This window comes from Harpia harpyja, chromosome 12 (assembly GCF_026419915.1).
Source record: "Harpia harpyja isolate bHarHar1 chromosome 12, bHarHar1 primary haplotype, whole genome shotgun sequence".
Taxonomy (NCBI): domain Eukaryota; kingdom Metazoa; phylum Chordata; class Aves; order Accipitriformes; family Accipitridae; genus Harpia; species Harpia harpyja.
In genome coordinates, this window is record NC_068951.1 from 5,373,712 (window position 1) to 5,395,490 (window position 21,779).

At 56.2% G+C, this 21,779-nt stretch overlaps 3 protein-coding genes across 4 annotated transcripts in view; 2 read left to right on the plus strand and 1 right to left on the minus strand.

Moving 5' to 3' along the window:
- Positions 1-654, minus strand: part of ABR (ABR activator of RhoGEF and GTPase) — a 41,948-nt gene extending 41,294 nt beyond the window's left edge. The window contains exon 1 of the mRNA XM_052803482.1: positions 296-654. Within this exon, the coding sequence (XP_052659442.1) occupies positions 296-650 (355 nt within the window). The 5' untranslated portion in view covers positions 651-654. The remainder of the gene's footprint in view (positions 1-295) is intronic.
- Positions 655-4,557: 3,903 nt separating this feature from the next.
- Positions 4,558-5,479, plus strand: BHLHA9 (basic helix-loop-helix family member a9). Its single transcript, XM_052805158.1, has one exon. The coding sequence runs from the start codon at positions 4,558-4,560 to the stop codon at positions 5,314-5,316; it is 759 nt and encodes a 252-aa protein (XP_052661118.1). The 3' UTR covers positions 5,317-5,479.
- A 2,569-nt stretch (positions 5,480-8,048) lies between these two features.
- Positions 8,049-21,336, plus strand: TRARG1 (trafficking regulator of GLUT4 (SLC2A4) 1). Of its 2 annotated transcripts, none has more exons than XM_052804438.1 (3): positions 8,049-8,530; positions 14,930-15,062; positions 15,746-21,336. In XM_052804438.1, the coding sequence occupies exons 1-3, from the start codon at positions 8,135-8,137 to the stop codon at positions 15,772-15,774; spliced, it is 558 nt and encodes a 185-aa protein (XP_052660398.1). In that variant the 5' UTR covers positions 8,049-8,134; the 3' UTR covers positions 15,775-21,336. The 2 variants fall into 2 exon arrangements, with proteins under 2 accessions (XP_052660398.1, XP_052660399.1); XM_052804439.1 differs by having other exon boundaries at positions 8,052-8,530; positions 15,664-21,336.
- Positions 21,337-21,779: the final 443 nt, after the last annotated feature.

The following is a 21,779-nucleotide window of genomic DNA, read 5'->3' on the forward strand; positions in this document are numbered from 1 at the left end:
GATGGCCTTAACGGCGGCACGCCGCGGCACGGGGGGACGCGGGGACGAAGCGGCACGGGGTGCCCTCGACCGTGCCACGGGACCTCCGGACTGGGACACCCCTCGGCCACGCAGCGGCACAGGACGCCCTTGACCACGCGACGGGGACACGGCACAGGGGACCGGGGGGGCCACCCTCGTCCCCGGTGTGGGATGCTCTGGGACGCAGGGTGGTGGATGACCCCCCCCCACCACCACCCCCCCTCGGCCGTGCCGCGGCCCGGGGCACCCCCCCACCCCTCCCCACGGCACCCACCTGCCGAGAAAGCGTCCTCCGCGTCGGAGCTGCCGCCGCTGCCTCCCTCCGGGGAACTGCCCGCGGGTGGACCGGCGGGGCTCGGCGGCGGACTGGGGGCGGCGGGTAGGGACGGTGGTGGCGGTGGTGGTGGCGGAGGGGGGGGACCACGGGCCAGGGCAGCCTCCAGGTAGCCCACTTTAAAGCGTTCCTCGGCCAGCGCCCGCTGTAGGCGACGCAGGTGCCGGCGGCAACGCTCCAGCTCCCGTTCCATGGCCCGTACCGAACCCAGTTCCATACTGGGCGCCGGTTCTCCCGGGAACTCCGCTTGCCAATGCCTTGCGAAGTCCGCCCGGGCCGCCTCGCCCGCCGCCATCCCCCTCCCCACTCCACCCCGGCCCGAAGTTTCTCCCCCCCCTTCTTCTTCCTCCTCCTCCTCCTCCTCCTCTTCCAGCCGCCGCCTTCCGCCCCCCGCCGCCGCCGCGGGGCCTGACGTCGGTGCCCGCCCCCGGCCCGCCCCGCCTCGGTACGGCCCCGCCGGGGCGGAGAGCGGCACTTACCACCGCCCCCCCCCCCCCCCCCCGCCCCACCGGCTCCGGTAAAAGAAGCGGCCGGGTTACCTGTAGCCGGGTAGCTTCGGTTCTGCCGTTCCCCGGGGAGCACGGCCGAACGCTGTCCGGGCTTTGCTACGTGATGGATTTGGGGAGCCCGGGAGGGATGCGGGAAAGGGGGGGGGGGGATGCTGTATTCCCGGCTGTTTTCGACCTTTGGTTTCTGGGGAATGTGGGCCGGGAGGATGCTGTGCAGGCGAGGAAGCGTGTGGTGCTGGCAGCGTTAGAGCAGTTAATAAAGCGAGAGCTAATGACACAAACAATCCCACGCGCTGCGAGAAATTCGTCCCCAAGCCAGGAACGACAGCCTCGAAGGAGCGGGGTAGCTCCTGTGCCACCGAGCTGCCCTTCCCCAGCCACCATGTGCCCTGGCCTTGGCTATGGAGCTCCGTCCGTCTCCTGACCATCCTCATCTTCTGGCCGGTGACACCCCGCCTGCCCTGTCGGGTCTCAGGACGGATGGGCCATCCCCACCAGACGGAGGGGCAGGCAACAAACTCCTGCGGTGGGCGACGAAGGCCCTGCATAAGGCTTTTCGCCCATGCTGTGCCGCAGCACATGTGCCCGCTGCATTTAAGCTGCCCTGCCCCGCGGGATGGGGCTTTCCAACCCCGCACCCTGGGCAGGGTTGGCGGTTCCCCTGTGCCATGCAAGGTGCTGGGGCATGGGACCTCGAGGAGTGCCAAGGCAGAGGCAGGAGTCTCCAGGAGCTGCCTTCCCTTGCCTCCTCCCATGTACTGCACGCTGGCTGGCTGGGGATGACTCACAAGCCTGTTGTCCCTTATGCCACATGGCCGTGCCCCAGCAGGAACAAAGCGCCCTATTTATTTACGCACGGGGCCCAGGCAGTGTCGCAACAACCGCCTCCTCCTTCCCTGCCGTCACCACCTTAGAGCGGGGGGCTGCACAGGGGCGGGCACCTCCCTGCGTGCCAGTCCCTGGCTCTCGTGTCTCGGCACCACGGTGTCCCTCCGGCACAGCCGGGCCTCCCGGTGCAGCCTTCCCGCGTTGGCTGCCCCCTCATCACCCCATCAGGGTTTCATCTCCGGTGAGGGCTGCGCTCCCAGGTGGTCCCGACAGCTCTCACCTGGAAGCAGCAGCAGTTTGGGGGTGCTGGATGAAAGTGGGTGACGGGCAGCCTGTCCGGGGCTCTTTGCGGGAGCTCCAGCCCCCACCCAGCAGTAGCGTTAGGGGCAAAGACACCCAAAACACGCCTTTGGGCTGTGGGACCCGTGAGAGCTGAGACGATGCTGCCCAGGACGGGCAGGTGCCCAGCGCTCAGCAGTGCCCCAAGCCCAGTGTGATACATGCTGGAGAGGTGGGGAATCCCCGGGGGTCAAACCCCTTCGTGGAGGCTGGGGAGGAGGGGGGAGTGCCATGAGTGGCCTGATTTATGCATGGCGACGGATAATTACAGCTCTTTCATCATCTGTCAGGCAGACGGGCCCAGCAGAGCCTTACAACACATTTCTGGCTCCCTGTCTCAGCCCATAAATCTCTCCAGCGCACGGCGATAAATCAGCCGGGGCCAAGGGAGCGGGGCCTGGGTGGGCGTTCCTCCTGGCCTCCCACCCTGTAATGGGCACCTAGGTAGGAAGCATCCAGGACGAGGTGGGGATGGCCCAGCGGGATGCGCTAATTACAGGCGGCAGGTGGCATCCGATGACCCGTGATTTACGGTCTGGCCTTGCCCGCTTCCGAGAGCTGAGGCTGGATCCCTGCAGGGCCAGGGCTGCCCAGAGCCGAGATGCTGGGAACCCCCAGCAGTGCTCCCCAGTGAGCTCCCTGGGGGCTGTGGGCAGGATGGGGACAGCCTCGGGGCTGCTGCCTGCCTTCTGCCCAAGCATCGCCCCAGCTGGGACTGGCTTTGTGCCCAGCTCGGCCACCTCCGGATCTGCTCCGTACTGCACGTCCTGACCTCCCACACCAGCAAAAACTTCCCCGCGGCAGGGATCTATCCTGCTTAGCTGTGTTCTGGACAGGCACGTCTCTAAGTGGGTCCGGCATGCACGTCCTGCCGACATTCAAGCATCCCGAAGAGCCCCTCGCTCCCGAGCTGAGCTCACCGGGTAAGTCAGTGGCCGGTGGAGCATCTGCTCCTAGGCAGAGCGAGACTGGGCGGCCAGAAGGCTGCTGGGGAGAACAAGAGGACCATAGTGAGTGAGCACAGGTGAGTGCTCAAAAATATTTGCAAGCTTCACCTCCCTTTGAAGTCCTTCTGCCTGGTCCTCCCCTCTCCCTGAGGCCCCGGCTCCTGATTTATTGGGTTCCTGGAGCAGAGGCACCTAAATTAGCTCCAACTTCAAAGAGCCAAGAGAGGAGAAGGGCAATAGACAAATAGCCCCCCGCTAATTGTGGCTATTGATCAAACACGAGCCCGGACAATCAGATAGGAAGGGATGGATCAAGGTGGGGGCACGTTCTCCCAGGGCTCTGCTTTTGCACCGGTCACCCCAACAATTTGTCAGACCCACTCCTGGGCCATTTTTCAACATGTTACCCCTCACACAGGAAGGCATTTAGCGACCGCTTGCTAATGAAACGATGGATAAACACACGTGGTGGTCCCACGCTGCTCAGAGGACGGGGACCTGGCCCTCCCCATGGCCTCCGGACCTGCCGCATCTGGCAAGTCCTCCGTCTCACCAGCTTGGGGATGCAGGGAACAAGGAGCTGCTTTCAGCTGCTTCTTCCCCAGAGTAAGTGCCGGGCAGGCCCGGCAGCGCCAGCCCAGACAGCTCTTCCCCCCCGGGCTCCCCGCTGCTGGGAAGGGACAGGAAGGCTCTGGAGGCAGGTAACACTTTAGCTCTTTTATCACCTGCCCCAATCCCCCCTGCCACATTCCTGCTTCCTACTCCGCAGGGCAGAGGCGTGCCAAGCCCCACACATTCCTCCATCGGCTCCCGGGGGCTGCTCCTGCCCAGGCACCCACCTACCTCCGTGCCCACGGATGCTCCCGGCTCGCCGGGGTGCAGATGCGTGGAGCAGCCCTAAGGCACAATCTCAAAGGCAGCTCGGCGCTCCAGCCCCGTACCTGGGGCAGGAGTCATTTTGTCTTCTCCTGCACTCAGGTGCAAGACTCACTGCTCTCCTCAGCAACCTCACCACTCCGTGCCTCAGTTTCCCCTAGCTGGGAAATAACAGAAATGCCGCAGCACCACTGAGCGTGCGGGAGCAGAGCCCAAGCCCTGTGCCAGGGTGGTGATGCCGCATGGGGCTCTGCCCCATGGCACCGTATAAAACCCAGGGATGACCCGACCCAGGCTGAGCCGCCAGCCCGCCCAGCAGAGGAGAGGGCAGAGCAGCATGGGGAACTCCTGCAGCGACCAAACTCTTAGCAGAGACTAAAGCAACCGCTGCATTGTGTGCTTGGTAGAGGTCCTTCCCCGCCTTGGGGCCTGTGAGCACCTCAGCACCAGCACCCCACGCTCCTCCAGCTTGGCACCGTGCTCAGGAGCATCCCCGCGGGCAGAAGCCAGGCAGGCTCACCCTCTGCCTCTCCGCAAGGCAAGCACACCTGCAGGCAGGTAAGGAGGGTCGAGAGGGAGCCACGTGACGAGCCCCGCCGTGGGGTTTTTAGAGGCGGCTGCGTGTCCCTGGAGGAGTGTCTCCCACACCTCGCAGGAGGCAGGACCGCAGCAGCACCTCTCCCGCTCCCCCCTCACCGCGGCCATGTCCAGAGCAGCCATGGGGAAAGGCACGGCGCCAGAACCCGACAGCTCGGAAGAGGAGCTGGAAGCGGGGGCCGCACCCCAGGCATGCTACGGGCAAGGTCTGTGGGTCCCCCAGGGAAGGGAAGCAGCCGCCTGCCTGGGGGACGCCGAAGGGATGAAGGTGAGGAAGAGGAGCAGGCCGGTGCGCTCTAAGGCCAGGAGAATGGCTGCCAACGTCAGAGAGCGCAAGAGGATCCTGGACTACAACCAAGCCTTCAACGCCCTGCGGCTGGCCCTCAAACATGACCTCGGCGGCAAAAGGCTTTCTAAAATCGCTACCCTCCGGCGAGCCATCAACAGGATCACGGCTCTGTCCCTGTCCCTGCACAGCACCGGGCGCTGCTGGCCCTGCGCCCACTCCGAGTGCCGCAGCCGAGCCGGGGTCCCTGCGCCGGAGCTGGGGGTGAAGGCCAGCCACCCCCAGTTCCCCTCGGATCCCAGTTCCGCAGACGCTGCCGGCTCGCAGCGCTGCCCTCCGTCCCCTCTCTATGCCAGGTTTTCCCCTGAAAGGCAGCTCCATCACTACGAGAGCCCGAAGGAGGATCGCTCCATGCCCAACCATGCCTATTGCTCCAGCGGGATCTACCACCCCGGGCTCCGAGGCGCCTGCCAGCAGAGATACACGGGCAGCCTGCAAGACCCCCTGACCGGGACGGTCCCCTGGCAGCTGGGCTATTGCCAGAGCTGGGGCCACCAGCAGTGCCTCCCCATCCACTGACCCGCAGGGCTGGGGTGGTGAGACGGCACCGGGAAGGTAACGCATCCGTGGGATAAACGGGGTGGGGTGGGGGAGCGGGAAGGGACCGTTGCGCACGAGAGAAGCGCTGCAGGATGCAGAGCTCAGCTGCGATGCCGGCAAGAACCGTGAGCCCCCCGACATGTCGTACGGGACCCCAGCGCTGTCCGGCTGCGGGTCTCCGCTTTGCGGGAAAACTGGGGAAGGCGGAAAGTCCTCTGGAAGTGCCAGCTCTGTGTTTCTTGTTGCGAGGTCTCACTGTTGCCGATTGTCACTGTTATTTATTCTCTCTTGCTTGCTCTGTGAGAAAACACGACTGACAAAGCCAACACCAGGGCACTGGCTGTTAATATGTGTGGGGTGGACAGATGGGCCGTGGGGATGACGCTAAAGCCCCTGGCTGGCTGGTCGCTCTGGCTCCCGCCGGTGAAGGAAGGGAGCAGAAACAGGGAAAGGTTAGTGCCCGGGGACTTTTGATGCTAAGCTCATTGGTGCAGACGTTTGTGCCCAGCAGATTTGCGAGGCCAGGCTGGGAGGGGAGACAGATGTCGGCTTTCATAAAACCCACTCGTCCGTTTGCGGCTTCCTCCTGATCGTGGCAAAGTGGCTCTGGTGGGACAGGCCGACAGCGCGTGCCTGGTTGGTCCCAGCGGTGGGGAGGAAAGGGGAAATTTTACTAAAAAGGCCCCTTTGGCCCCCTCCCTCTGGCTTAGAGAGCTCAGACCGGCTGGGAGGGCTCCCTTCTGCCCGAGGCTCAGCAAACTGGAATTGCTGCAGGAATTAGGCAGGGTTTTACAGCCACGCACACACCACAACCAGCAGATTTTTGGATAGGGCAAATTACACGGCATGATTCCCGCAGTGCTGAGCCCCCGCAGAGCTCCTCCAGCCCCAGTGCTCCCAGCGGAGCCCCAGCGCTGGCTGCCCACCCACCAAGGGCAGTCCGAGCTCTTTCCCTGCCCGGGGTGGGGGGGGGCACATGCTGGAACAACCATCTCAACCCTCCGTTCTGGTGTGCCAGTCTCCCTCCCCAGGGTCTCCTCCTCCTCCCTTAAGCCCCGGGTGGGACAAGGGAGCTGGCAATGAGCAGAGGAAAGCTAGCAGCAGCCAGGAGAGAGAGCTCTTTGCTCAGCAAAGGAGCCTCTTTAAAGTGCTGACAGTGTGAGGCATCTCGGCTTTAATCTCCAACAGATGTTCCCCTTACCAGGAGAAGGCCTGCAGCGATGTCCACAGAAGGAATCCTGCTTCTCCCAACAGCATCCCTGCTCTGGGGGGGCTTTCCCTGCTCTGGCTCTCCCCGGAGCAGTGCATACCCCTGCTCTGCCCCGTCAGCATCCATCACACCGGGAGTGAGAGCCCAGCAATACCAGCATTCGAAGAAGGTTTAAGTGAAACCCAGCCCTAAGCCAGACATGAACCAAATTTCAAATTTGTCCCCCTCCCAAATTTGCATCTGCAGGTTTTACCCCCCCCCAGCTTTGGTGGTCAGGCAAAGCGAGATAGATGGAAGCAGATGGCCAGAGAAGCAGGGGGGGCATAACCCTGCGAGACCCCCCTGAAGCAGGGTCACCCCACTGCTCTCAGGTTCACATTTACGAAATGTGCGTCCTAATTCTGTCCAGAGGCTGCAGGATGGGATAAGTCCGGGGGGGGGGGGGGGGGGGGGAGCTGGGGGGGCAGCAGCCTGGCAGGCTCTGGGCAGGGCTGGGCAGCACGTCCCAGCTGGCAGTAAGCTCTTTGGGCACCTCTCAGGGAGGGAGAAGGGGCTGGGTGTGCCCCGTAAATGGCACTCACTGCCAGGGAAATCCTTGACAAATTTGGAACTGAAGCATAACACAGAATGGGTGGAAAACTTCTATCTTATCCAGGCTCTGTGGGTTTTTTTAGCCCTCCCTCCTGCCCCTCACAGCACCCCCCACTCCCAAGGATGCTGTTATTTGCTTTACAGGACATAACCCACCCCCACACCAGCACCCTTTCTCCTTTGCGGGTCCTAGGTAGGGACACCATACCTGCCACTAATCCGGTGTCCCCGTCCCCAGCTGCCACGTCTCCAGGGTCACCCACGCAGAGCGAGAGCAGGGCAAGCTCAGCCCAGCGTGCCCAGTGCCTCCTCTCACCCTGTTACCCGAGGCAAGATGCTTTCCCAGAGCGCCTGGAACCCGGGGTACCACCGAGCACCCCCACACTGCCCAGACACCCTCACACCTCCGGGCAGCAGGCAGCCCCTGCACAGGGCAGCTCAACCACCTCCCCCCCGCAGCGATGAGGGGTTTGTGGGTCCGGTCTGTGTCGCATGTGTCCCCCCACTTGCCTGGGGAAAGGCTTTCAGCCAGGACGGACCCAGGGACAGCAGGACTTGTGGGTACCGGTACCCAGCACAGAGCTGCTCCCGGGACCGGAGGCGGCCACCGAGCGGAGCCCGTGGGAACCCCCGGGAAGAACCGGGGGGGAGATCGGTGGGGCGAGACAGAGCCTCGGGCTTGGGCGACGAGGGGACGCCCCGGTTTTCCCAACCTCTCCCACCCCGTCAGCATCCCGCCGGGGGCGGGGGGGGGGACGACGACACACACGACAGCGGCACCGCCTTGCACGGGGTCGGGCGGAGACCGAGCGCGGGGCGGGGGAGGGAGAAACGGGGGACACCCCGGGGGCGGTCCGAGGCCCCGATCCTGCCCCGGGGAGGGGGGGGGGGCCGAGCCGGGCTGGCCCCTCCTCCGGTACGGCCTCCCGCGGGGCGGCGGGCCCCGAGCTCAGAGCGGCGGCGGCGGGGCTCGTTCGGAGCCCGCTCCGCCGGGCCATGGCGAACAGCGGCTCCGCGCCCGGGGGCTCGGGCTCGGCTTCGGGTTCGGGTACGGTGCTGCCCACCCGCTTCCAGGAGACCGAGAAGCTGCTGGCGGCGAGCGAAGGCCGGGAGGAGAAGGGCCTCCGAGGCTCCAAATCCTTTACGGCCGCTTTAGCCGGCGAGGCGGAGCGCAACGGGCACGGGCTCGCCTACAAGTCGGTGTCGGTCGGGCACCTGGAAGCGGCCCCGCTCTCGCCGTCCCGGCTCAGCCTGGGTAGAGCCTCCTCCACCGCCACCAGCACGGCGGCACCGGAGCAGGGCCGTCCGCGGGACTACCTGGTGCTCGCCATCTTCTCCTGCTTCTGCCCCGTCTGGCCCATCAACGTCGTAGCCCTCGTCTTTTCCATCATGGTGAGTACGGGGACCCACCGGGAGCCCGGAATCCCCGCCGCCGGCTCCCACCCACCCCGCCGCCGCCCTCGACGGCCGGGCAGCGGCCGCCCCGGCGCTGTCCGCGGTGCTGCACCGGCGGCGACCGGGAACGGCGGGGAGCGGGGCGGGAGGAAGCCCCTACAGCTCCCGCAACTCAACCGGGAGAGCCCCGGGGAATTGGGCTGGGCTGTGCCCGTTCCCACCGGACTCTTCGATCGGGCTCCGGGGAAGGGAGGTGGGTGGAGGCGGGATGGGACCGGGACAGCTCCCGGGGGAGGTGGTGGGATGGAGATGGATTTTGGGGAGGGCGGTGGGATGCGGGAGGACCCAGGGCAGGGCTTCGGGAAGCCCGGCGGCTCCGGTAAAGCCGGTCCCTGCCGGCAGGCAGAGGTCCAGAGCGACTCGCCGGGCTTCCCCGGGAAAGAGCTGGGAGGCGAAGCAAGGACAAGGGATCTCCCTCCGCATCTCCTAGCAGCCCAGCCCAGTCCTGCAGCACTGGGGAGACCCTGCCTGGGGGCTGGTTCCTGTCCTCGGATGCTTCAAAGGGACAGCCTGCACCTGCAGCTCTTTTAGTTGCCCTGAAGAAGCAATTTTCTCCATTAAACATCCCCCACACCTCAGCAAATACACCAACATCAGAGCAGGGGAAAATAAAGCCAGCCGGCCTTCCACCTGTCTTGAGTATGGGTGGCTCAGCCAGCACAGCCCTGCAAGTACGGCCACCCCCTTACCCGTCAGGACGCCCCACGGCTGTACAGCCCCCGGGCACCTTTTATACCCTTGATTTGCAACGGAGGCAAATCTTTTCTTTGGAAGTCAGCTTGGGGAAAGCAGTTAGCTGCTTACCACACAGAAATACACTGAGGGGCACCTGCAGCCAGCACTTCCCCTAAAACCACCAAGAACTCGAAGACAGACACCAGCAGTTGCCACAGAAAGCCCTCTAGAGAGACCAGTTTCCATTTTGAGGCGGAATCATCACTTCTGCCAGTGCCAGCTGTCATCTGCGTGGTACAGCTGTGTGGCAGAGCTTGTTCAGGCAGCATACGGGGAAGCCAGCCAGCCTTGTTTGGCTTTGCACTGCAACGAGAGGGGAAGCAGCTGGGTATTGCATATCCATGGTAATAAACAAGGTCTCTCACGGGGATTTTCCAACCACATCAGCCTTCATGCAAAATAGATTCTCACACTCTCCCTTGCAGGCGTTAGAGCCTCTGGCGCGGTGGCGATGTACCTTGGGCCACATAAGCCCCATGGAGTAGAAGACTAAACAGTGAAAAAAGAGCAGGAGTCAGTTCATACTGCTGGGCAGTGAGGTACCAGTACTTATTTACTGTGTTAAACCCGAAGGGAGGCAGGACCAAAAAGGCAATAAGACTATTTGGCTGCCCTCTGCTTCCAAGGCCCTTGACAGCATTGACCAGAGCCCACGCAGAGCTGGGGAAGGAGATGCCCGACCCCAGCCCTCTGGGGCCACCGAAGCAGAAGGCGCACTCGGATGAGCTTGTTCTCCAGGACAAGGTTTCTAGCTCACACGGCACATTAATAGCCAGCGCGCATCCTCTGGCCCCTTCGCAGTCGCCCCTGTACTCCCTGTCCCATGGGACACTTAATTTGCTACTGCCCTTTCTAGTCCTGGCCATGCCTATACCATCACCACCACCACCCCCCTCCCCGGCTTTGTCAGCCAGGGACACTGCGTGGCGGAGCGGAGCAGGACGAGGAGTGATCCTTGCTCCGTGCTGACCCTGGGGAGCCAGGAAACATCTGCCTGGGTCCTCCTGCCAGCAGGAGCAGCTCTCAGGGCATCAGCTGATGTTTCACCTGCTTACACCAGGCAGGAATTTAGTTGCCAGTGACCCCCGAGGTTCCCACAGGCTTAGGTCTCCCCACAGAATAAAACCCAGGAGTGCCTGATCACACACAAATCTGAGCAGGAACCAGGTTTTCGCGATTCCCGGTGCCTGGGGGGGGGCAGGGGGGACCTTTCCACAATGTGCTGATGTTCCTTTAGCTCTGCAATTGTATTTTTCTTTCCTAAGTCAATGCTTTTTGCACATGAAAGCTTTTTTCTGGGTAATAAGCAGCAACCAGAGAGGAAAGCAAATGAATGCTTTTGGGTTTAGTGTCTCATAAATCATTTTTCAAAAGCTGCTCTCAGATCTCAGCAGGGCCTGTGGCCAGAGGTGGAGAAAAAAAAAAACCTGCTCTAGCCCCCAGCCTGTTCCTGATAACACTGGTCTTGTGGAAACGAGTTACCTGGAGGCTCCTCCACTGACCCTTGGATGCATTTTCTTGACCAAGCGAGGACCTGGCTGCACTAAGGGGTTTGGGTCTTTCCCCGAGCCGGGGAGCAGGGCTGATGGACACAAAGGCAGCACAGCCCCACGGGACCCATCTCAGAGGAGTGCAGGGCAGGGCCGGGTCCCACACGCACGCACTGTATTGCTGTTATCAAACCCTTTCCCCTTCCTACAAAAGGGCAGCCACATTGGGGGAAGAAGCAGAGAGGTCAGTTACCCGTGTACAAAACTCCAGACAAATGAAATGAAGTGAAAAAGAAAGGTAAATCCAGCCAGAAGCAGCATATAGTAATGCCAAGGGCAATTCTGCACAGCACTTGGTGTCCAAAATAAGTACTGTCATTCCTGAAAGATGTGGGAGAAGTCAAACTATCGTTACTCATTTCAAATGGCACAGTCATCTATCCGAGTCTGATGTTGACTTATACCTCTCTCTGAATGTTTTCTTCAACAAAATGCAATTGTCGAGGATTAATGATTTATTCTGAGTAACTGGTGGAAGGCAGCAGAGTGCATCCAAAGCCAGTTCATAAATTGGGAAAGATTGCGGGGAAGAGGAGGCGACAATTTGTCTTCTCCGTCCCTGGGACTAGCGCAGAAAAGTAATTGCCTTCATTTGCAACAGGACAACTTAGGTGATCTATTAGGGGACAAAAAAACCCCTTCTGAACAGTAACTTGAACAGATAACAGTTTGAAAACAGGTAAGATTAATAACTCTTTTGAATCACGCAGACTTACCTGGCCCCGTGGGTGCTGCGGTACAGCCTGCCCTTCCAGCCCCACTTCTAGGGTCCTTCAGATTTTCTAATATTCCGCTGTAATACGGAGTCCCTTGGCACACACACAGTGACTCACTCCCCCGTAGCCCTCAAGCCTTTCTGAGATACTCTGCCTCGGCGAGTCTCGATTAATAAACAAGATGTTAATGTTTTTATGTGGAAAGCAAAACACAGGATTAGTGATACTAGAGAGCTATAATCAAACCGTTCCACACCAATGAATAATATATGTACAGTAACAAATGCTTGCTAAACACCCCATGCCAATGCTGATGTATTTTTCATAATTGTTCAGGATAAATGAGCAGTAAACACTTCCAGAAGCTGTAGTGATAAATATATCAAATTTGTTAGCCTATATATTTTCCGTAGAAAACAGCTAAAATGGTGTATTTCACTGCAATCTAACCCACACCCTGCAAAAATACTACACTTGTTACAAAATTTGGAGCCTAAAAAAAAAAAATCCCAAATGTTGGAAGCCGTCAGTGAGCAGGGCAGGGATCTTGTCAGTCCCTGGGCTGCTGCGTCCTCCCCATCTCTCGCCACCAGCCCATGAGGCTTCATTTTGTCACCTCCTGTTCTGTAATGAAAATAGGCTCTTGGCTGCATCCCATCACTTTTAGATACGGTCTGTCAAATGTGCTGTCGAGACCAGAAGAAACAAGGTCTTGAGCTCTCCTGGCGTCAGCGGTGGGGACATCGTTATACAGGGTGGCACGTGAGCGGAGCAGGACGTTCGCAGGGATGCAGTGGAAGCAACCGCCTGTTTGAGGCTCCGCTATGTTATTTACGTGGCGATACAAATGAAAATGAGTACATGGAAACCTTTAAAGCTGCATTTTACCTACCCGAGCACTACGGAGCAGCAGCCAGCGCGCAGCCCGGGCTGGGGCTGGGGGCCTTTTGGTCATGGTGCTGCCAAGAGGGTAGTGGTATTAAAGAAGGCTGAACGGGAAACGGGGTAGTAACATCAAGTATTTGTTTGTTTGGATTCTCAATGATGTTTCACGGCTAGTGCTGGAGCTGTGCTAGGTGTCCTGACTCTTACTTTTTTTTTTTTTTAAACATTTGACAGGGGACCCTTTCCAGCACAGTTATTTCTGAGATACACATTTTTTGAAAGGAAAGTGGGATTGTTTTAATACAGGTCCACCTTTAACTCTTTTTAACTAAATTTTTTTTTTCTTTTAACTTGGAGTTTCCTCAGTTTTAGCAGCCACGCTCCAAAGGAAGGAGCCGGCACATGGTACGGGGCTGTGGGGAGCTGCCGGCCCCACAGCCTGCCCCACATCTCCCACTTCTCCTGAGACCTGGCTCGGCTGAAGCAGCATGGCTGGAGATGGACGGGGCAGGGGAAGAAGCCTTTAACCCCTGTAAAAAATGTTAAATATTTAAAAGCCTCTCTAAAGAAAGAGTAACTGCTTCAAGGCAGTTAAACTATCTACAAAATCCCGCCCCCAGTGAAGTTGAGGGGAATTTTGCCCGACTCCTCCATGGGATCAAGGTGACAGAGGCGGGTGCCAGGCTCCCTCCTCCCCCCAGCCTGCCTTGCTTCCCTTTCCCCCCACTCCAAGCCTTCCCAATCAGGTAAAAACATTACTGCTGGACTTTAAAATTCCTTATCCAATTTCCCTCCCTCCAAAACCCCTTCCCGATGGGTTTCACGGGAGGCAGAAGGGCGCCGCGTGAATTTGGGAAAGCTTTTCGGTCCGGAGAGCCGCGCTACTCACAGACCGTCTGCCTCTTCCCGAGCAGGGAGCTCCCGTTTTGCTGATGGAGGGGCTCCAGCCTCTCCACCACACACGCAGCGAATGCTGACGCACGGTGAGTAATTTCACCGTAATAACCTCGCCGTGGTACTGCGCGGCTGCCCATCTGCTAAGTGCTAGGTCCTCCTTCAGCCAAGTGCAGGAAGCCCAGCACACTCGCTCCGGCAGGCTGGGGAGCACTTTGGGCTCTTCTCTCAGCAGCAATGCTTCTCCCTCACCAGGAATTCTTACTTGCAGTATTTTTCACTTGGGAACCCAATGATTGCCGATTACAAGAGCAAGAAGCGACATTGGTCCTTATTTAATTGCTTACTCTGAAGGTTTACGATGCATCTGCATATTACACTTTTTCTGATGAGCTGTGCTTGGTCTTCAGGTTGCTGTGTGTGCTTGGCATAGGTGCAGGCTTCTCTCGCCCAGCAGGTCAGCACCGCTGCCGAGCATAGGGCTGTAAGAGAGCTGGCACTGAAGCGCAGAGGAGTCAGACCACAGCATCGCCCTCGCTGCCCCGTCAGGCACCGGGCAAGGTTTTGGTGAGCCCATGCTTATCCCATCTTATGTCTTTTGGGTGTGAGCCCAAATCCTGCTCAACCCACCCAGCCCCTTGCAGCTGTGGTCCCAGCAGCACTGCTGGGCAGACCCCGGGGAAGCTTCACTAACCCCCCCCAGAGGTGCGCCCAGGGCCTGGGACTCTGCCGAGCCCATGGGCGGCCAGCCCTGACCGAGCAGTGAAAAGCAAAGTTTCCGAGGGAACCGCCAAGTTGTGTTCTCCATCCACCCTGGGTTGCCACCTGTTCACAAGGACAAGGACCGCTGCAATTTCAGACATTGGAATGGGCTGCCCAGGGAAGTGGTTGAGTCACCATCCCTGGAGGTATTCAAAAAGCGTGTAGATGGGGTACTCCGTAACACAGTTTAGTGGGCATGGATGATGGTTGGACTCGATGATCTTGAAGGTCTTTTCCAACCTAAATGATTCTATGATTCTATGAATTTATCCCACTGAGAGCCTCCCATTAAGACGCCAGTGTCCCCCAACATCAATGCCAGGCAAGTCCTGTTCTAGCTGCAGCTCTTGGGGATTTCTCTTCATCCCTTAATGAGTCCACATCCTCAGCCCTGGCACAGCCAGGGAGCCCTTTCTTTTAGTTACAGAGCAGAGGAAAGCTTTCGCTGAGCTGCCCAAAGAACTCAATAGAGGAAATCACAGTGTAACTGTCCCACGCTGGGGCTATTTTTTAGTCACTCCAATAACACACAGACTTGAGCCAGTCCAGCTCCTACCCAAGGCAAGCAGAACAGCATCCCAGGTGGGCTTCTCCGGGCACATCAGTTTAGCAGGACCACAGGCTGTCAAAGCCGTGGGCTCGCAGAGGTGATACACGTGGAATCCTGCGAGAGCCCAGGATGGCAGATCCAGCTCCCCAGCTGATGCAGCAGCTCTCGTTTTGGGGTCTAGAGGCAGAGAGTCACCCCAGAGCTGCAGCCGTTCTCAAAAGCCTCTTTCTGTGTTTCCCCCCAGTCAAGGAACAGCGGGCAGCAAGGGGACATGGATGGAGCCCGGCGACTCGGCCGCATGGCCAGGCTGCTCAGCATCGTCTCCATTATCCTGGGGACCATCATCATCGTGCTCTACGTTTCACTCAGCGTCAGAGGTAACATCTCCTTCTCTTTTCCCCAGCCCAGCTACAGCAGGAACCTCACAGGGCTCCTGTCTCCAGCCCAGTTTATAGGACAGACCTGCCCACCACCCACCACCACCCTAGAGCAGGCGGTGCTCCATTCCCACCCCACCTGCAGTGGTAGGGCACTAAGCACCTGCACGGTCCAGGCTGGTTTGACCATCGCCAGCTGCACGCACACATGCAAAACACTTTGGAGAACGGGCTCCTTGCAGTAGCAACGCACACGGTTCAAATGACCAGAATGGAAAGTCCTCCCTGTACTCTCCCATAGTGCACCCAATTAATTCGGGTGCAACCTAAGGTCTAACCCTGGCAAAGGCTGTGGTGGGTTTGGAAGAGTGTAGTGGGGTAAAACCAAAGGGGTCCAAGGACACAGATCAACCCGCCCAGAAGTGCAATCCCAAAATGTCTGGGGAACCTCCCAAACACAAACTCACCTGCCAAAACCAGCATGACCAGCATGCAGCTCAGGCAAACGGGAACCTCAGAAACACACAAAGCCCAAACCAAGAGCATAAGGGAAACATCTGTAACTACTGGAAGCTGCCCTAAGACTCTCTTTATTTTACAGTTTCCTAGAAGACAGACATTTTAGCATGCAAACACCTCGAAGAGGAGGAAGACAACTTTCCTTTTGGGGTTTTTACTTTCAGCCTTGCAACAAAAAATTGTCACAGTGTAGGTGGGCAGCCCTGGACAGCCTGCTCTGGAGCGCCGTCTGAAGGAACGCATGCTTCTACTTCACCGCCTCTTGGAAATGAGTTTGTACAAGTGATGGGATAAAAAACATCGCAAGAAGGAATGGGAAAGGACATCGGACGCCGAGTGGAGAGGAGAAGGGGGAAATCTACTACCTCATTCCCCTCCAGCAAAACTCACGGAGTGGGGAGACAACTAAAGTACAAGAGGAGGAGAGAGTTTCAAGAGCGAAGCTTATTTTAAAAGAAAAATTTAAGGCGAGAACAGGACATTTTGAAGAGTCCTAAGAATTTTGGCACAAGTCACTGAATTTTTGGGGGGTTGTTGGTTTTTAAATCATCAAATTCTCTGTCTCTACAAAAAAACCAAAGCTCAAACTGCCATCAGGAGCTGAGAGCTGTTCCACGGAGGAGGAGGGAGAGCAGAGCTGCAGCAGGACCACGGCTCTGCTCCAAACAAAACGCAGCCGCAAAAGCTGGAGGATGTGGTGGGTGCTTTTGTATTTTTGATGACAAAAAAAAAAAAAAAAAAAAAAAAAGAGAGACAATGGCCATTTGCATGCCTTTGGGAATGTTCTCCATGTCTGTTCCTACAAGCTCTTTTGTCACTTAGGGCAGATCTCAGAGCTGGCAGAGCAGGATGTTGCTGCATGAGAACGCCGGGCTCCTCCTCACCCCAATCCCATGGTGGGGTTTTTATGGAAGGAAAAATAATGCTTTCTATGCGAACCCACACATTTCTCTCTCTGTGCACCCAAAGTGAGATTAATACTAGTGGAGGTGAGAAAAGAGCCTGGTTAATCTGTAGCAGCAGTACCAAGGCACGGAAAGCCTGTTCTACCCACTTGCACATTTATGTCACGTCATGTCCATCACACAAAAGCTTCAGCATGATCCAGCCCCCGCCACTGTCAGTGCTCATCTCCCCGACCCTTTTGAGCTTCAGCTTAGGGTCTTCCAGCAGATTTTCAGAGGCACAGAGGAGTTTAAGATCCCTGCTCCTGTCCCTGCACCCTTCACACGCTCTTCTGCATCTCTGAAAATCTCCAGCATCCCCAGAGCTGACGGGCGTCAGTTCCACAAGTTCCACATGTATTATTTTTTAATGTTTTATATTTAACATAACAAGAAAATAGACTTTGCTCCTCCCGATCTGCCTATAGGTACCCCACGCCCCACCACGTCTTCCATACCGTGCGGCTCCTCGGCTGTTTCCCGCGGGATCCGATCCCACCACGCTCCCCCCAGCCCCAGCCCCTCTTCCTCCCCCTCTCCCTGTCCTTGCCGCGGGTTGTTACTGGGGTTGGTCTTCTCTCCGGCCACCCAGACTATGCAAAGTTTCATCGCCTGTTATTTTATTCAGGCTTTGTAGATGGCTTCTGGCCATATCCATTGGCTCCGTATTAGCTGAGCCTCTCTCTTTTATCAAAACTTTGCGGGCACAAGTACATGGCCAAGAGCTGCACTCCCCGGCCCTTCTGTTGTCTCCAGCCGACAGCCTGGGACCTAGAAATATGGACTGCACTGAGAAATAAGGTGTTTCAGGGCAATTCTGCCCCCTACCACCAATCTCCTGAAAAAAAACCCCCAAACTTAGACCAAATCTAATGCTTCTGAGGGCTTGTCTACATGGAGAATCTACTGCACACCATAAGAAACTTCACAACACGGTAACTGCTTGGCACTAACTTCTTCTCTGGAGTATGTGAGTGGGCACGCGTGCGCACGTGGGGTTAGCACAGGGTAGCGGTCCACTGTAAATCCACGCTGTAGTTACTCTGCAGTAACTAATGTGCAAAGCCATGAGCATCGCTGTGAAAATTCTCTTGTCACCTGTTCGATTGCTCCTCTTCAAAGTGTTTTCTTTTGCTAGGTGTTATTTGAATCCAGGGGCTAAGCAAGCCAAATCCCCTAGACACACTGTTAACACTTTTCTCTACATTAAAAGGGATTCCAGAGACTCACAGCAATAGCACATCACCACAGCACTTTCTTGGGCTCCATTCCCATCCGCCCCTTTGCCAGCGCTTTATTACAACCTATTGGCTTCTAAAATGGACAAAAGTTGCAACGTTTCTTTTGCACTTCATTTTTTGTGAGCTTCAGCAAACAGGGGCCCCTGAGCACTGCTGGGTGCGAGATCCCACCCACAGCCGCTGCCACGGTGCCCCTTAGGCACCAGATCTCTTCTTCCCAAGCTCTTCAGAACTCCCCCCTGGAGATTCAAACTCTGATCTCATGATTGATGAAATCCCATCAAATCCCCCAAACGTTTCCTTCTTTAACACTTAGAACCCGAAAGCTGCTTGCTGGGAAACACACATTATTTTTTTCTGAGCTACGTAGGGGCAGTGCTGCCTGTCTGTGCATCTTCTGCCCTTTGTTCTTTGAGCTGCTGAAATTCAGCTTATGGTAAGAGCTGAGCAAGCTCCTCCTTGGGCAGGAAGAGGCGACATTCAGGGAAAACTGCTGCGATGAGTTATAGCACTTGAGAGCGCCAAGTATTTATTAAGTAAGAATTCAAATGGTCTTTTATCATTATATAAAGCCTTTCATCTAAAGTGCTTTACCACATTTAAAGGATTAAACCTTGCCACCCCCCACGAGGTGGGTTAGCATTACGCTGCTCTAATTGCATGGATGGCAAAGTTGCTCAGTCATATGCACTGTACAACTCCAAAAAGAAACCCATTTTTCTTTCTTCTCCTTAGTAGAACCTTGTATGAATACAGATTTCCTTTGAATCTGATTTTTCCAAAGAGATCTAGGCAAACACACACTACACTTCAAAATGGACTGGGATACCTGCAGTTGTAGGAACGAGGGGGCTTTGCGAGGCAGCTGCAATGGTCCTTGCCAGGAGAAGTCCCAGGCTGGTGAAGCAGAGCAGGAGAGGTACCAGAATTCATCTGAACGCAGGAGAAGGCAGAAGCTTTCCCAAAAAACCCCACGGTGATGATTTGTTGCGTGCACCCAAATGTGGTTTGTACCTCATGTCTTAGCCTGTATCATCAGGCTGCTGAGGCAACTCCTTCTCGTCTCACTATTAAGTACAATAAAAAAAGAAAAATTAAGATACTTAAATTCCTTTCATTTTAAAATCTTCTTTCTGATTAGATACAATTGTACTGCACTCTTGAATACAGCTTTTTTTCCTAATCCCGCATTTAAATCCAGGGGAAAGCCTCTACAGTTACTCCTAGCAAAATATTTTCTCTCCTTGTAACCTGGCTCTCCAGTGCTAGAGAAATAAACTCCCCAGGGTTATCTGGGAAGTCTCATCTCCCTGCTCTCCCCCAGCTTCCCTGTACATTTTGCAGCCTGATATTTTGCAAAGGTTTTACCACTAGATCCTTGCTCTCCACGTCACGCAGAGTTTTATCCCAGCTCAGCTGCCTATTTGGCTCTTTTGGGTGCATTAGCGTATATTCACGAAGGCAGAAGTTGCTGGGTCCCCAACCCTCGACACACACCTCACCTGCGATCGTGTTATGAGGAGGTAAATCATGGCAGAACTTCATCCTGAGGCCACCAGCAGGCACGGTTCCTCCTTTGGTCCACATGTGAGGAACAACAGCATCCCTCATAATTTTTCACTGATTTAGTGTTCGCCTAAGCGCAAGCACCTTTTTTTCCACATCCAGGCACGACTGCTCCTCTCCTTACCTTCATTTTTAGCACACAGGAGGACAATCGCAAAAACTATGTCACGAAAAGACTTTCCCTCTCCATCCTCCCAAACAAGCCCTATTACTTATGTCACATCTCTTTGCCACCTGCTGCAGCCTCCTCTAAGCACATACGTCAGAATCGAGTTTTCTGTGTTTGCAATTATAACAGTCACAAAATCCTCAGGATTTGGCCAATTTCTACCCCCTAGTGAAGCAGGCAATAGGGGAGAGGCGAGAGATCCAAGCGATGCGGTGGCAATCCAGGCTTACCTGACAGCAAAGTTGAGCTGGTAGGAGGATAGCTTGCTGAAGAGATGGAGAAGGTGGGAAACGTCTCTAAATGTAAGTTGAAGTAGGAGTTACGATCGACAAGTGTGAGGTCCTGGTGGGATATAAATACACGGTTTGCACTGCTCGGCAAGTCTCTGAGCAGAGCGGATGGCTGATGGCACCTCTCTGCCATTGGTGTCCCCAGGCTCCTCTCCCCAGGGTTTGGCGGAGAGCCGGGCTCTGCGGGGCGGCACAGAAGAGCCCTTGCTGGGTACAGCGATGCTAGATCGAAGGCTTAGGCTGAACAAGCAATTTGCTGCTGCCGAGCAGACAAGCTAGCTTGGGTTCATACCAGCTTCTCGTAGGATGCGATGACTGATGGTCGGAAAAGGTCTAGCACGGGTCAACTGGTCACAGCAACACGCTGGCTGGTGCCCGCCTGGGAGCCTGCAGAGGAGACCAAAGGGATTTGAGCACAAAGGGAGGAAAGAAAAGATTTGATTTCAAAGTTTGCTCTCTTAATGATGTGTTTGCTTTTTCTGGGTGGTATTTCACTCCCTTCCAATTTACCCCTCTCTCCCCATCTTTGTGAGTTTAACGTGCTTTCCTCTCAGCATTTCTGCCCCTAGAGCAGTTCACGAGTCTCACAGGCTCTTCCCTCCCATCCTCGGCCTTTCCTTTAATGCGGGACAGGTCTTGGCAATGAGATGTCATCGCTGGGCCTTGCTGAAAGGGGTTATCGAGGGGTAGGGAACCTGCTCCTCCAAGGCTCTGACCCAGGCTGGCTGCGGACTCAAGCACGTACCGCTGCAGTAGCTGACCTTCCAAATACAGATTTCTCCATGTAGACAAGGGGAGCCGATCCTGCCTTTTATATAAAATTAAAACTCTGTTTGCATTCGGTCTGAGTCCAGGGAGAGGCTGTAGAAACACATGCACTGGGCTGGTCCCATGACTATTTATTCTGTTTTTCCCGATACCCCCAACCTTGCCCTATCACTTTATTATCACAGAACCACAGCCAAGGTTGCACAGTCAAGCTGAAATAATTTCAGGTTTAAGGTTGATTTTCTTTCAGCGTACATCCTTTAATTTTGGCAAAGACAGTTAGGTTCGGACTGAAAACTCCCATGCTTGGGCACAAGCCAAGGGGGTGGTGGGGGAAAGCAGCCTTTTCAAAGTGGGAATATTTGTAAAGCATTTGCTAACACCAGTAGGTAGCGAAATTCAAACCTATAAATACCCATCCAGGATAAGAAACATCAGAAAGGGAACGTGTGCAGGATTCACCAAGGCAACCCTGATACCACTTCGGAGCAGGTGCCCTTGTTAGATGGTGCCCAGGACACGATCCTTTGCGTGGAAGTGCAGGGTCTATCCTCCCCGCTGCCGCAACCACTGTCCATGCACCGGCTCCTCCTGTTTTGAAGCCAAACTGGAAGAGCCGTGTTTCACACGCAGCATGAACACATCAGGAATTGCAGCTGGGCGCTTCTCTTTGCTGATAAACGTTTCTTTTTCTGCAGGATGATATGATATATCTTATATACTTTCTTTGTATTTCTTGGCATGAGAAAAAATTAAAATGTAACATGCATGGTCAAAGCTGAACTTGTTTCTTCTGTCTAAATGAGAAAAAAAAATATCCAAACTACTCGTTTAACTATTGCTTCACACGCCAAGAGCAAGTAGATCAGCTGGTATTTTGGGTGCAATGGGTTGCAAATAAATACATGTCAGCAAAAGGCAGAGGAAAACAGCACAAGTCAGAGCAGAGAAGGGTCCAGAGGGATCAGCCTTGTGCTGCGGAGACAAGCGGCACCGAGCTCCTCGGGAAGCATGGCTATTGCAGGAGATCTCCCCCCAGCCATGCCACCAGGCACGCCAGCCCAGGGAAGCAGGAGAAATCCTCCTTGCTTGCAAGGCACAAGGATGGGATGGGGAGTAGCCACTGGGAACTGCTTCTCGTTGCTGGCCCTGCCTCTGCAGTTCGGTATTATGGGGCACAACCAAGTACGAGAGAACAAATGCCAAATCTGCTCGAAAAC

What these genes read in the sequence shown, in the direction of transcription:
- BHLHA9 (XM_052805158.1), top strand. Translation starts at nt 4,558, where the DNA reads ATGTCCAGAGCAGCCATGGGGAAAGGCACGGCGCCAGAACCCGACAGC.
- TRARG1 (XM_052804438.1), top strand. Translation starts at nt 8,135, where the DNA reads ATGGCGAACAGCGGCTCCGCGCCCGGGGGCTCGGGCTCGGCTTCGGGT. An exon ending in CCCTCGTCTTTTCCATCATG is followed by an intron (nt 8,531 to 14,929) that starts GTGAGTACGGGG and finishes GTTTCCCCCCAG; the next exon opens with TCAAGGAACAGCGGGCAGCA. An exon ending in CGTTTCACTCAGCGTCAGAG is followed by an intron (nt 15,063 to 15,745) that starts GTAACATCTCCT and finishes TTTTACTTTCAG; the next exon opens with CCTTGCAACAAAAAATTGTC.